At 39.5% G+C, this 14,141-nt stretch overlaps 1 protein-coding gene across 14 annotated transcripts in view; it reads left to right on the top strand.

Annotated features, from left to right (window-relative positions):
- The window catches only part of MSI2 (musashi RNA binding protein 2), a 710,736-nt gene that overhangs the window by 366,040 nt on the left and 330,555 nt on the right, over positions 1 to 14,141 (top strand). For all 14 annotated transcript variants that reach the window (XM_056556335.1, XM_056556336.1, XM_056556333.1 and 11 more), the window contains exon 7: positions 749 to 797. In XM_056556335.1, the coding sequence (XP_056412310.1) occupies positions 749 to 797 (49 nt within the window). The remainder of the gene's footprint in view (positions 1 to 748; positions 798 to 14,141) is intronic.

The following is a 14,141-nucleotide window of genomic DNA, read 5'->3' as shown; positions in this document are numbered from 1 at the left end:
AAGAGTAATGTTTTAATATTTATAGCTAGATGGATAAAGATGTATTGCTAACCCATAGGGGCTAATTGTTTTTTTAAGAACAAGTTGCACCCTTCCCCTTTGCCTTGTGGAAGAATTGTTGTGTGCGGCAGAAATTAGGCACAGCGAGTCTGAGCCATCTCCACATACCCTGAAAGAGGCATAGTAGAACTAAATGTGCAGTCCTATTGAAAACCCCAGTTAATACTGCATGGTATCTAATGTGACAAGCTCAGATATGGTATATCTTAATTCTCTTTTCTGAATGGTGCAGTAGAGCTCAATGAAATCCCTTAATCACAGTTTTTATTTTTCCTCTATTTTCTTTAAATGCTATATAATTTTCTCTGTCTACTTCAACATGATATTTATGTTACACTTGTGCTTTTCTTTACCTGGTATAATAGAGAGATGGGGCTTATCTGTATGGCACCTTTCATAATAGTGCTATATTTCTTAGTGTTTTATTCTCTTATGTCAATCAAAATAGACCTGGAAGGAGATGTTGCGTGAAATATTTGATTGCTGTTTGGCAGCTTGTAAGTTAAACTAGTATAGCTGAATACGAGTGCCTTACGGATTCTCTAGTTTACCGGAATTCGTATGGCCTGACAGACCCATGTGTCTGATAAGTTGTCCAGGAACACCATGTTATACTTTTATGTTACCAGTTAAAGTTCTGTGCACTTCATTTGTTCTAAGCATTATTTTGTCTTATTATTTTTTCTAGGTTGAGGATGCTATGTTGATGTTTGACAAAACTACAAACAGACATAGAGGTAAGTTGGACATATTTTATCAAGATTTTTCAGTAGTTTGTGTATGTTTGCGAAAAACCCCTTTTCCCTTTTTTTGTTGATAAAATACTATGGCCAGATGGTACTTGATTTTTAAGTCTATAGTAAAATACAAAATGGTCAGCCCACTCTGTTTTTTGCAGGTAGTACTTGATAGCTGTTGGCGTATAAAAAAAAAAAAAAAAAAAAAAAAAAAAAACTTTTCTGAAGCAGAAGGTGGTTAACAGAATTAGAAAATCTTTTTTTTTTTTATTTCTTAGCAAAGTGTCAAGGAGGAGGAGCTGAGCTGTTCAAATGCTGCAGCCTGGCATGCCTCCCCGCTCAACCTCCCATCACAGCTTGTCCTTGAAGGCTCTGTATGTCATCAGGGAGGGGCTGGGAAGTGAGGGTGAGAGTCCTTTTAAGAGTACCACAAACAATGAGCTTTTCCACGGGTATTTTTTTATTTATTTTTTTGTTTGTTTTTCGGGTCTGTGCCACAGTTGTTTTTTTTTTTTTAAACACAGCAGTTTGTTCTGTGGCTTTTCAAATAGGTTTCTGTGTAGGGCTTGCAAAACACCTTAAAAACAGTTACAAATGTGGTAAAAAAAAAAAAAAATTAATTATTGGAAAACTTAATTAACAAATGCTTGTAATTGATGCTGTTTGTGATAGTTTGTGATAGTTTTATTTACTAGAAAACTATGGTTACTAATCGAATAAGAAATGATCAATATGACTTGTGAGGTATGATATAAGTTGTGTTTGTGGTTAGATCTATATTAGATTTGTTCTATGTTTTGTTTGTTCTCAAAGTTTTTAGAGTGCACAGCAGGAAAATCCTTCTTGTATCTTCTTAGCTATATGAATGCCCTTTCCCTATATGTTAAAGAAAGACTGGGCAACCCTGAATCATATTTTTTGTGTCAGGAAACAGTTGTATAGTCTTAATGAATCTAGTTGGGAAATACCAATGAGGTGACTTGCGTTGGATAGCAGCAATAAACTTGATGGTATTAAATATGTAAAAAGACCAAATGAAGTCCTGCCTGGCGTAGAACCTGTAACAGGCTTCATTTTACTGTGTACAGGACACTTCAGCCTACTCTGTCTTCCTTCCACTGTGTGGGAGGGGTTATTGTGAAATATGTTAATTTATTATACAGTTGAAAATAGGTTTCATTGTAGGCCAAGCCCTTTAAAAGTTAGGGCTTTAGTCTGTGTTCCCACATGTGGGTGAATGCATGAATCTGAAATCAGGCATACATGCATTCACCATTTGCTGTGTGATGATGCCAATAATCCTGGCAACTTTACACAGCCATTGCTGAATACCTGGGGGTGTAGTTTTGGACACATGCAGCCTCCAGCATGTGGGAACGCAGTCTTAAATTAGATAATTTTAGCTCCCGGCCTTCTAGAAAATGGGGCCTTTACGAGGACAGACAGACCCTTTTAAATGAGTTTTCTGTGAAAAGACAGTCTGTAGTAAAACCCTTTAAAGGGGTACTCCGCCCCTAGACATCTTATCCCCTATCCAAAGGGGACCCTGGGGATCACTGCTGCAGCACCCCGCTATCATTACTGCGCAGAGCGAGATCGCTCTGCACGTAATGACGGGCAATACAGGGGCCGGAGCATCGTTACGTTGCGGCTCCGCCCCTCGTGACGTCACGGCCCACCCCCGTCAATACAAGTCTATGGGAAGGGGGCGTGGCCGTCTATGGGAAGGGGGTCGCCACGCCCCCCTGCCATAGACTTGCATTAAGGGGACGGGCCGTGATGTCATGAGGGGCGGAACCATGACCTCACGCTGCTCCGGCCCCTGTATCGCCCGTCATTACGCACAGAGCGATCCCCAGCAGCGGGATCGCGGCGATCTAACATCTTATCCCCTATCCTTTGGGGTACTCCGCCCCTAGACATCTTATCCCCTATTCAAAGGATAGGGGATAAGATGTCAGATCGCCGGGGTCCTACCGCTGGGGACCCCCGCAATATAGCAAGCAGCTTCCACCTGTAACTGCTTCCGGAAGCGCTGGAGTCTCTCATGCTAATTCATCCCGACCACGGCGACGGAAGATCGTTACGTCACGACTCCGCCCCCTCAATGCACGTCCCCTCCCATAGACTTGCATTGAGGGGACGGGGCGTGATGTCAAACGGGGGTGGAGTCTTGACGTCACGATCTTCCGTCCCCGTGGTCGGGAGGAATTAAGCTAACAGACTACAGCGCTTCCGGAAGCAGTTACAGGTGGGTGCCGCTTGCTATATTGCAGGGGTCCCCAGCGGCGGGACCCCGGCGATCTGACATCTTGGATAGGGGATAAGATGTCTAGGGGCGGAGTACCCCTTTAATTTCTCATTTTACAATTTCCATGAATTGTTAGTGGCGTAGAATTATTATATTGTATTTCAATGCATTCCTACATGTCATGTCCTTTGTGATTTTCAGAAATTCTGTCAACACTACATTCAGATACTGAGTAGCATTTCTTGAGATTTCCTTAGGCATTTGTTTTCACTCATGGGTATAGTACTGAAGTAATGCATTTTTAAACCTTCATAAATCAACTGTTATTTTTCATTTTGCAGTGGGGAAATGAACAATACTGCTTTGTTTATGAGTTGTGTTTATTATGTATAACATTGGTTAATTTGTTTTCTCAAGGTTTTCTGGTATTTTTGAGGACAATAATAGCGTAGTCTGCAGTTTTTCCATCAGAAATACCGAAACGCTGATGACAACTTGACAGACTCAAGATATGTCAGTATCTGATCACATAGGTTAGCCTTGCTGCTAGTGTGAATACTAGCAATGTGTGCAATATTTTTTCAGTATTGTGATATGAATCTTACAAGGAAAAAAAATATTCAGAAGAAAATGTTTTTATATACGATCCCTTGATAGCTTTTCTGTGCAATGTACAACATGATAAATGCTTCATGGCACTGGCTTGCAAGTGTCTGATATTTTTATTGTATTCTTGAGGTTTCCTTTGCATAATTAATCCATCCAGATCAGGTATGACTAGGCCAGTGTTTATAACCTCTGCTATTAAAATCTTCAGGAAAAGGAAATTGTGAACTACCATATGAGATACACAGAGTAACAGGGAAATGTTTCAGACAAGCTGTGCATGGAAATAACTTATCCATTTCCGTAACCTCTGTTTAAATGTCTTCATCTTCATGGTGTGACAGCCAGAGCACGTCAAAACATTCAGATGCTTCACAGACTAAGTATTTATTTCCAGCTTTATACATAGCCCCATAACCATACCTGCTAGCAAGCATAAGCACCCATGTCTTGATAAGTGCTTATCTCAGCAAGTGTCTTGTAACATGCGACCATTTGCCTTAAATGCACTACATTTACAGCAATGGCTAATGAGAGAGAGGTAAAACGAAGATTGCAGAATTCCTAGAAATATTTAAAACAATTTAGTGAGCATGTGTTGTGAATTATATAGATATCGGTTCCATAACCTTATACAGATTGGCCCTCATTTACTATTGCAAACCCGCCATGTTTTGTCGGGCTGTGCACCAGATTCTGGCGCATTGCACCATAAATCCTGTCTGCGCCAGAAAAAAGCCCGACTAATTCTCAAATTTACTAAGAAAACAAGAAAAAAGGGCATGGCTGTCATGTAAAGGGGGTGTGATCACAGAAAAGGGGCGTGTTCCTGACAGTTTCCCAAAAACCCAACATATTTACTAAGGCTTTCAGAGAAAATGTGGTGGTGTTTCAGGTCAAGCTGTGTGTGCAGCTCTATAGACATAACACAGACTGGAGTAAATAGAGGCCTGTATTCTGTTAAAGTAATGCCAGGGCCATTGTAAGAAATTTAGGTTTGGCAGGGTTCACACTACGATTGCTGCTTCTGTCACGTGTAAACATCTGCAACCTGTCGAAATGGAGTGCTGACATCTACTGTGTGTGTGCAGGCCCCTTTTGACTTTAAAGGCTTGAACATAGTCCACTACTGACTGTGTTCAGGTAATTTTCCGAGCATATATATGTATGTGTTTCTTTTTATTTATTTATTATTAAACATTTAGGAAATGACTGAACGTAGTCATTAGTTGGCTACGTTCAGACCAATAAAATCAGCAGAGCTGTGCTTGTGTGTACATGTAAAGTTTGTCAGTATGTTTTTTGACAATTTTCCAACTTGTACAGGTCACAGAGGGCCGAAGCATGATATGAATGACCATTTAGTTTTGAAGTATATGTTCCATTGGCATGCTTGGAAAGGAATGCCTTCTACTGTAACTGCTGTGTAAGCTTTTATGGACTGAAAGATGATCTAGTCATCTTATGGCAGTCCAACCCACAGACTGGGGTTTACACACAGTGCCATGGTCAGTGTTTTGTCCTCATTTATGTGGATCCAAAACAAAGAAAAGGTGCAAATCTTCCCATTGTAGCTTTTCTGAATTTTGTGCCTCCTTCTAGTTTTGGTAAAATTACTGACTAATATGTTGTGTACCCAGCCTAGTTCCGATGTTAACAATGCATTCATAAATGTTTAGTTCAAGTCTGACAACTCGCTGGAGAATTCAGTGCCCTTGTTCTTAAGTTTTTGCCCTGCATTGTTGTATCATTGAGTATTTTTGTGCCTACAGATATTAGAGTTTGGCTTTTGCTTTCATTGTACTTTAAATATATGTTTAAGATCCTGGAAATGGTAAATGAAAACCTTTCTTTTTTTTATGGTACATTGTGCAGTAAGTCTATTAAATTGCTTCTGAAATTGTATTCAATTCTCTGGTTAGATACGATGTAGACTGCACGCCAGATTGTGTAATTGAGCCTCCCACAGTTGTATTAAAGGATTCTCTGTCAACATTACCTTTTAGGTAATGTTACCAGTCATGCTTCTGTACCTATTCCTGTGTAAAGCATAGCTGGTAAAATGGTTATTAAAGGTCACAGGCCTCGGGCCCACCAACGCTATGATCAACAATCATGACAGATGTGATGCTTATGTTATGATCAGTGTTATAGCAGACCCTGATGTGTCCCTCAGCAAGAGCAGCGGAAGTCAGATGGAAGACAACAGAAATGTGGACAGAGCCTACAATGTTTACAATGACTAAAGTGAACACAGCCCAATAGCACATCACTAGATTTGGTTGTGTTCCAAAGCAGTAAACCTATGCGTGTTATACTAAGGACAGGCTATCAATGTAATAGTTGTAGTAGTAGAATTCTTGCCATTTTTTTTTGGGCATACTGCAAATGAGTAATAGCCATAGCACTGGGAAGAAACAAATGTTCTTAGACTCATTGGAATTGTAATATATTTAGAGCTTTAAAGATTGTACTGGACACTAGGGCATCGTTGAAATAGGTTGTATATGCTGCAGGTTTTCTTTATTGGGTCTGTATGTGAAAAATCTGCAGCAGAATCAGTACAGAAATGAACTGCCAGTATGGATTATAAAACCGGAGCATGACAATTTAAGTGCCATACATGTAAAGATTTTCAATACATGTTTTTGTTTACATATCCATGTGTCTATCCACAGCAGAAAAATCTACACTAAAATCCACACAATTTGGTGTGGATTTACATGCAGTTTTGCTGCAGTTTTTCCATAGAAAATCATCAGTTTGCTTGCAATAAGGTACTCTCATACAGGACGGGCAAAGAGTTAATGAAAATGACTAGACTTTTTCTAGAGAAGCCATCCATGTCATTGTCTACAATGACAAAAGGTGTTCTACATAATGAGCAAGAGCATGGGATGCATGATAGTTTTGTTGTCACTTGTTTGCTATGAATATTTCTTTGCAGTGACATGCTGTAAGTCTAAGCATACATGATTTTACTGGAGCAGTTGTAATATGTCAGATTGTAGAATCAGCAGAGAGGCTGTGGAAATGTGATGATAAATGTACGAGATGAAATGTCTGACTTGTGAGCCAAAGTCATCTTAAAATAAAATTAGTGTTAATGTTGCGCTTTCCCCAAATTACAGTAGATAAATACAAAGTGAGCGGAGAAATGATCTACTGTTACTGTTGAGCAGCGCACTGTATGGCTGGGAAATGTGTTTGAAGTCCCTTTTGGCAGACACTACAGCAATCAAAATGAAGTTCTGAATGCAAGGTTAGGATATAAATCTATGCAATTGACTGATTCAATTACTTACAAACACATAGTCATGCCAGTGCAATGTTGGGTGCCAGAAACGCTTCAAGAACATGAGTTTTATCCCAGTGGGAAAAGAGCGAGGAAAGATTGTACACACACAGCCAAACCCTGACCGGTTTAAATTGTCTAGTTCTTTATGTTCCTTGATGATCATGGTATTAGGCTGTATAAAAGTCTCTTCCTAATGCTAGTTACTTTCATGAGTGCTTCTCAGCTATGCCTTCTATGCTATTTTTTCATTAATTGCCATGCCGCTCCTCATCTCTGGCCCATTGTGTGATACTCAACCCTGGATGGGTAGTGTACTGTATCACCCAACATCATGAATCTGTATACGCTTTGACAATGGGCCTTCCGCTAGAAACAATTTTCCTTCTTCTGTGTAGAAAGCATCATAAAACTTTAGGATGACTGGATCTTTATTTGAGATGTACCAGGTGAGAGTGATCTATTGTAAACACTTCAATAGATTGCTTACTGCCAAATCATTGATGATTTTCTCAATATGTACAGATAGGTAAGAATGAACTGGCACACCTCGGATTAATATTTCTCTTAGCAGTATGTCTGTGGAGACCATTACACGTATGTGGGAGACTGTTATATACACAGATAGAGTAGGAGGAGTGAAAAATGGGGGGTATGTTGAGAGCGCTGCTGTCAGATGGCGAAGGTTGAAGTTGAGAAACGGTATGAGCCAGCACTTATGCAGAACTAACTTTTATTGAAAAAAAAAAGTCAAGACAGTAAAAACAGGACAACGCGTTTCGGTGCTCGCTGGCGCCTTCCTCAGGTCCACAATTATAACTACAGAAGAAGAAACATATACATAGAATTTCAAAATACATCAATGGAAACTCAAACCATCTGGTTGGGAGAGTACAAAACACATAGAAAATAAATAGAAAGTAAATAATAAATAGTGGTGATCAGGATGATTGTGGTCTAAAAGCAGTGAGACAGAAGGTAAAACCACTTGTAATATATAATAAAATCAAAATCAAAATGACACATATATGAAAAAGGGGAAGGGGGGAGCCTATGAGAGAGGGATTTTAATCTGTCCCCTCAGAAAGGCAGGTGACCCCACTGTGTGCACAGTAGCCAGCTTGAGGTTTTTTTTTTTGAGAGGGACTTCAGAGGCTATGCACTGAACAGGCAGGGCCAGAGCTGCTGGGGCTGGGTATTTGATAGGCTGGGCCTGCGACTGGATGCAGGCATGTGGCAAGGGGTAAGAGCAGCAGACTGTCGCCATTTCCTTCTCACCACCATTGTGTACTGTCGACTTAAGGTCAGTACGCCACCATAGGTGTCGGTGGCGGGTATTTCCATTTTTTACTCTTCCATAAAATACCACACAGGGAGCGCCCCACTGTTTTTTCTCCTCCTCTCTATATACACAGATGGAGGTGCTGACCTTTACAGTCCAGATTCAATACAATGCTTTACTAGAAAAGAAAAGGTATCACTCACCATTCTTCTTAAATATGCTTTATTCCATTCGGAACGGGGGTAAATATAAGCGGGTGCAGTGGACAAGCGACACCCGTTTCACGCTAGTAGCGCATCGTCTGGCCAGACGATGCGCTACTAGCGAGAAACAAGTCTCGCTTCCTCCACTGCACCAGCTTACATGTACCCCATGTTCCCAATGGAATAAAGCACATTTAAGAAGAATGGTGAGTGCAACCTTTTCTTTTCTCATAGAAGCATTGCTGATTTTCTGCCACTAATACAACCTCCTCAATGCTCCTTACTATAGATGTAGCATTGTAGCAACTCGACATCTCCTGCAAATGTCAGTTTCTACACTAGAATCCCTGTGCTTGTCCAGCTATTTTATTGCTGCAATGCCTTCCAATGCCTGTCGTGCCACTGGAGCATGCCATCTTCCTGCCCTGCATTAAAGGGTTACCCTGCAGACTGCTGCTCACAGCAGCTTTACACAATAGGTGGGAATAGCTGAGTGGGTAAACTCAGACAATCCCCCCTCTCGTCCAGGTAACAAAGCAGAGAAGGTTTGCCTCTAATTAGGTTGATTAATTATGAAGCATAGAGGGAGAAGTCCTGATTCAGCCAGTGTATTTATATATCAGCAGCTCTGAATAGGATGGGGGACTTGGCGAGGCACCTGGCACCTGGAGTTCAACAGGATGACATTGGTTCTCTTGAGGGATAATATGGGAACATTTCTAAATAAAGCTTTCTAAATGTGGCTGCACATTTCATTATTTCTTTGTATTTATATAAACAAGTTGTCTCAGTATAATTTTCTGCTATAACAGATGCTAACTAGTAAATGAATGTGGATGACATTGCCATAACAATTTTCTGTCTGCAAATGGATAGTGTCCCCATAACATAGTTCTCCGTAGTCACATTCCAGCTGGTGCGACCTATACAATCATTTCTAAATGGGAGATTTTTTCCTCTGTTATTTGAGCTAAGAACATATTTAATAACACAGAACTGAATGTGTTGTTCGGGAAATAGTTAATATCTGGGGCAAAGCAAGTTTTACACGTCACTGAATGACAGCTGTGCTTTTCTGGTATTCACAATAACTAAATGTACTTTCCCTATGTCCAGGCTGATGTACCTTCGCGAGTCGTCATTGACACACATAACCTTGCCTTTTGCTGAGTCAGTAGAATTTTACTTCCTGGTAAGACTTGATTGCTCCACTTCGATACCAGACTCTGACAACATCAGTACATATTTTATAAGGAAAGGAAAGGAACACAGCTAAATTTAAAAGGAAATAAACAAGTTATTTATTAACATATGAATTTAGGGAATGAGTTGGTATATTAAGAATACATGGGGTTTTACTTCTGGGTAAGATGAAGTAAGCTGGAAGTATGTAATCCTTAAAATGTTGTGCTATTTATTTTTAAATAGGAGGTCCTCTACATTACATGGATTTTATGTTTCTACTTTTGACTTTGATATTGGAGAGTGCAGTACACAACACATAGTAGCCTCCAGTCCCCTTCAGTGTCCTGTAAATAAATCCCCTCCCGCTTTTCCTGTTAATTAGCTTACAAGACTTGGGAAAGGTGTTGGATTAATTTGCCAACACAGACTAAAGGGGTACTACTGTGGAAACTTAATTTAATTTTATTTTTTTTTATTAACTGTTGCCAGAAAGTTAAACAGATTTGTAAATTACTTCTATTAAAAAATCTTAATCCTTCCAGTACTTTTTAGGGGCTGTATACTACAGAGGAAATGTTTATCTTTTTGGATTTCTCTTGTGTCACGACCACAGTGCTCTCTGCTGACCTCTGCTGTTCATTTTAGGAACTGTCCAGACCAGGAGAAAATACCCATAGCAAACATATGCTGCTCTGGACAGTTCCTAAAATGGACAGCAGAGGTCAGCAGAGAGCACTGTGGTCGTGACATAAGAGAAATCACACACACACAAAATAGGGAGGCAACATTTGGGGCACTTGAACAAGCTTCCCCATTCTACCCCTTCAATCCTCCCTCCCCTACTTCCCTCCCTGCAAGGCATGTCATGATGGCTTTCCCTTTATTTCCAACCTAGGATTTCCCTTGCTTTATTTTGTATATCTAACTACATAACTCTTAAAAGGCACAGAGGAATCTGTTTATAAAAATGTTAGTAAAAACACAAAAATTCAGTAGTATGCAACAAATAGTTTTAAGTTGCAGAAGAGGAGTCCAAGTTCTTGCCAGATTTCGGTTTTTCATTTTTCTTTCTAAATGACAAGTCCTCACTGGACATAGAAATCATTGAAGGTTGATTGCTTTGACATCAGTACCTTGAAAATGTCCCTGAATTCATCCTTAGTATGCGCCATGCCCTTGATTTGGTATAAGAATTTCACAGATTACAAATAAATCAGAGATTTAGAGAGATTATCATATTTTGTCACTCTTGTTTATACTCAAAACTTAGCGTAGGTTTCTGTTTGTGAAAATGAAGGCAGTTTAGTGCTGTATATTGAAATGTATGAATATTATAATATTTTAAAAACAGCGGAAAGCTTGTCTTCTTCTAGGCTTTACACTTTTAGAAAAGGATTTGCAAATATATGAATTGCCTCTCTTTAAAGTTAGATCCTAATTTCCCGATTCCACACAGGTAAAAATTGTATGTTTCCTCATGCTAGGAAACCGCTTGGGAGCCAGAAACTAATGTTCTCCCGTCCTTTGCTAATAGAGACTGAATGGGCTGTTTGTCACACGCAGTCCTTTGAGGATTCTTGAATTTCGGTACTTAAGGCTTAAGCCACATGAGATATGATATTGTTATGGGTCTATTATATCTTGTTTTTCAGGTGCTAAACTTTACACAGTTTTATAATGAAACATATAGTCTTGTTACGCCTATTTAAACATAGGGATGCAACAATTGCAGTCCTTTTTGGATTACGTGTGTGTGTGTGTGTGTGTGTGTCTTTCAATCCACAACAAACAATTCTGAATCTGGAGGATGTGTGAACATTACTGAACCAGGGATGTGGAATTCCTATCACCCGACACCCGGGACATGCAGTTCCGGCGCCGGACAGGTGAATTTTTCAGGTCCTTAACCCTGATTTGGGCAAGCAGGGCCAGACCTGAAAGCCCCCGACAATCATGGCGGCTCTCACAGGGGAGTATGGAGCAGCTCCTGACTCCTGCCCGCTTCATATTCTGCAGCCCCTGGCGGTTTGTAGTAGCTGGGGGCCGCCGCTAATAGCCAGCATGTGGCTATCCCCGCGGCTGGCTATTAACCCTTTAGATTGCCGCTGTCAAAGCTGACAGCGGCATCTAAAGAGACATGTGAATGCTCCCTGGTGGGCTAGTGGGGTGGATAGTGGTGGGCGATCCACTATAGAGGTAGCCGGAGGGCTTACCTCTGTTTCCCTATTGTCTGTGGCTCTGTCATTAATAGAGCTTGGCTGGACTAGGCTCTATCAATGGATCGCAGAGCACACAGATCAGTGGAGTTCAATAGAACTCTATTGATCTGTATGTGTAATCCTAATGATTCCTCCCAATGATTCCTCCTAAAAAGTCCCCTAAGGGACTAATAAAGTGTCAAAAAAATATGTTTTAATAAAAGTTTAAAAGATAAACATTAACCCCTTCCATATAAAAAGTTTAAATCACCCCCTTTTCCTATATAAAAACATATAAACATAATAAAAATAAATATATTTGTTATCGCTGCATGTGCAATTGTACGAAATATCAAAATATAACATTATGAATCTTGTACTGAAAAAGACGTAAATGTAGAAAAAAAATACAATGCAATTGTAATTTTTATAATATCCCAGAAAAAAAAAAGTTAAAAGTGATTTAAAAAGTAAGATCAATACCAAAATGATACCAATACAAAAAACTGATTATGGCGCAGAAAAATTGCCCTCATACAGCCCCGTATGGGAAAAAAATAAGCTACAGGGGTCAGAAAATGTGAATAAAATAAAAATTCGAAAAAGTTCAGAATTTTTTTAAATATGACTGAAACTATACAAATCTGGTATTGCTGTAATCAGGCCGGCCTAAAGTACCAAAATAACATGTTATCTCAACCACACGGTACATGGCGTAGAAAAGAAAACCACAAATTTTCAAAATTATCTTTTACTATTTCTATTTTAATTAACCAATATTTTTTGGTTTTTGTTTCAGAGAATATGTTATGAAACAATTAAAAGGTATCATTATAGTAGTTAGTTATGACTATTATTAGGGCGAGGAGGAAAAAAATATGAGTGTAAAAGCGAAAATTGCCCAGGACAAGTGAATTGTTATGAGGGACAAAGTAGACTTTGCTCCATTTTAGTCCTGTGGACAAGTAGTTTTTTAAATACATTTCCACACCCCTGTGAACATTGCAATCTCGGAGTTGGTTTTATGGGGGCACAGTGCAGCCACAATTGCATTCTGTGCCACATTGCAGTAAGCTGAGCCCTGTGAAAAGCAATTATGGGATGTCATGTTGCATTCTGGTTGCTGATCCCAGCTGTAACAACTCCTGGTTTGATGTGTAACCCAGGTTGTCTTACCAACCTTATGGGTTTCTATCCAGCTGCAACTTGCTTTCCTAGCATTATTGGTAAACGCCAATTTCTGACAATGATGAATTTATTATTTTGTGATATGAGCAACTATGAGCGGTCAGCCATTCTTTCTGCATGCCACTGTGTTTCCTTAGCATGCCCCCATTTATTCCAGAGTCTGTTCCTGGTTTACATAGGCTGTTTGGCAATAGAGTGAGTGTATACCCTCTTATGCAGGTAGAATAGTAAGTAAAAGGAAAGTAAACACAGTTAAAGGTGTACTCCGGTGGAAAACTTTTTTTTTTTTTTTAATCAACTGGCGCCAGAAAGTTAAACAGATTAGTAAATGACTTCTATGAAAAAATCTTAATCCTTCCAGTAGTTATTAGCTGCTGAATACTACAGAGGAAATTCTTTTCTTTTTGGAACACAGAGCTCTCTGCTGACATCACGAGCACCGTGCTCTCTACTGACATCTCTGTCCATTTTAGGAACTGTCCAGAGCAGCATATGTTTGCTATGGGGATTTTCTTCTACTCTGGACAGTTCTTAAAATGGACAGAGATGTCAGCAGAGAGCACTGTGCTTGTGATGTCAGCAGAGATCTCTGTGTTCCAAAAAGAAAACCATTTCCTCTGCAGTATTCAGCAGCTAATAAGTACTAGAAGGATTAAGATTTTTTAATAGAAGTAATTTACACATCTGTTTAACTTTCTGGCACCAGTTGATTTAAAACGTTTTCCACTGGAGTACCCCTGTAAAGGAAAGAGACAATAAACAGAAGTGCTGCACACACTGGGGTCTAGTTTAGTTCATTTTATTATTACAACACATTTTTTTTAAATCTGTTTGATCTCAGGTCATACAATTGGTATAAAAATATGCTAAGAAATTTTTTTTGTTTTTTTTTATACACCAGTATAAGAATATTGTTAACAATCAGAAAAATGTTGACCGACAGATACATTCACATTGATACTGGCAAGAAAAATATGGTTATATGTGAATTCTCTTCCATGTGTATCTGGGATGGGGGAAACTGGATAGTGATTCTAACTGAGGACAAGGACTACGATGTATACAGCACTGCAAACTATATTGCTGCTATAAAGCTGCTAGAAGTAATGTGAGAATGCAAAATTCTAAATTGTCAC

The sequence above is a fragment of the Hyla sarda genome, chromosome 2 (assembly GCF_029499605.1).
Source record: "Hyla sarda isolate aHylSar1 chromosome 2, aHylSar1.hap1, whole genome shotgun sequence".
In the NCBI taxonomy this organism is placed as follows: Eukaryota; Metazoa; Chordata; class Amphibia; order Anura; family Hylidae; genus Hyla; species Hyla sarda.
The sequence above is the reverse complement of the archived record's forward strand: the minus strand, read 5'-3'. Positions and strand labels throughout refer to the sequence as shown.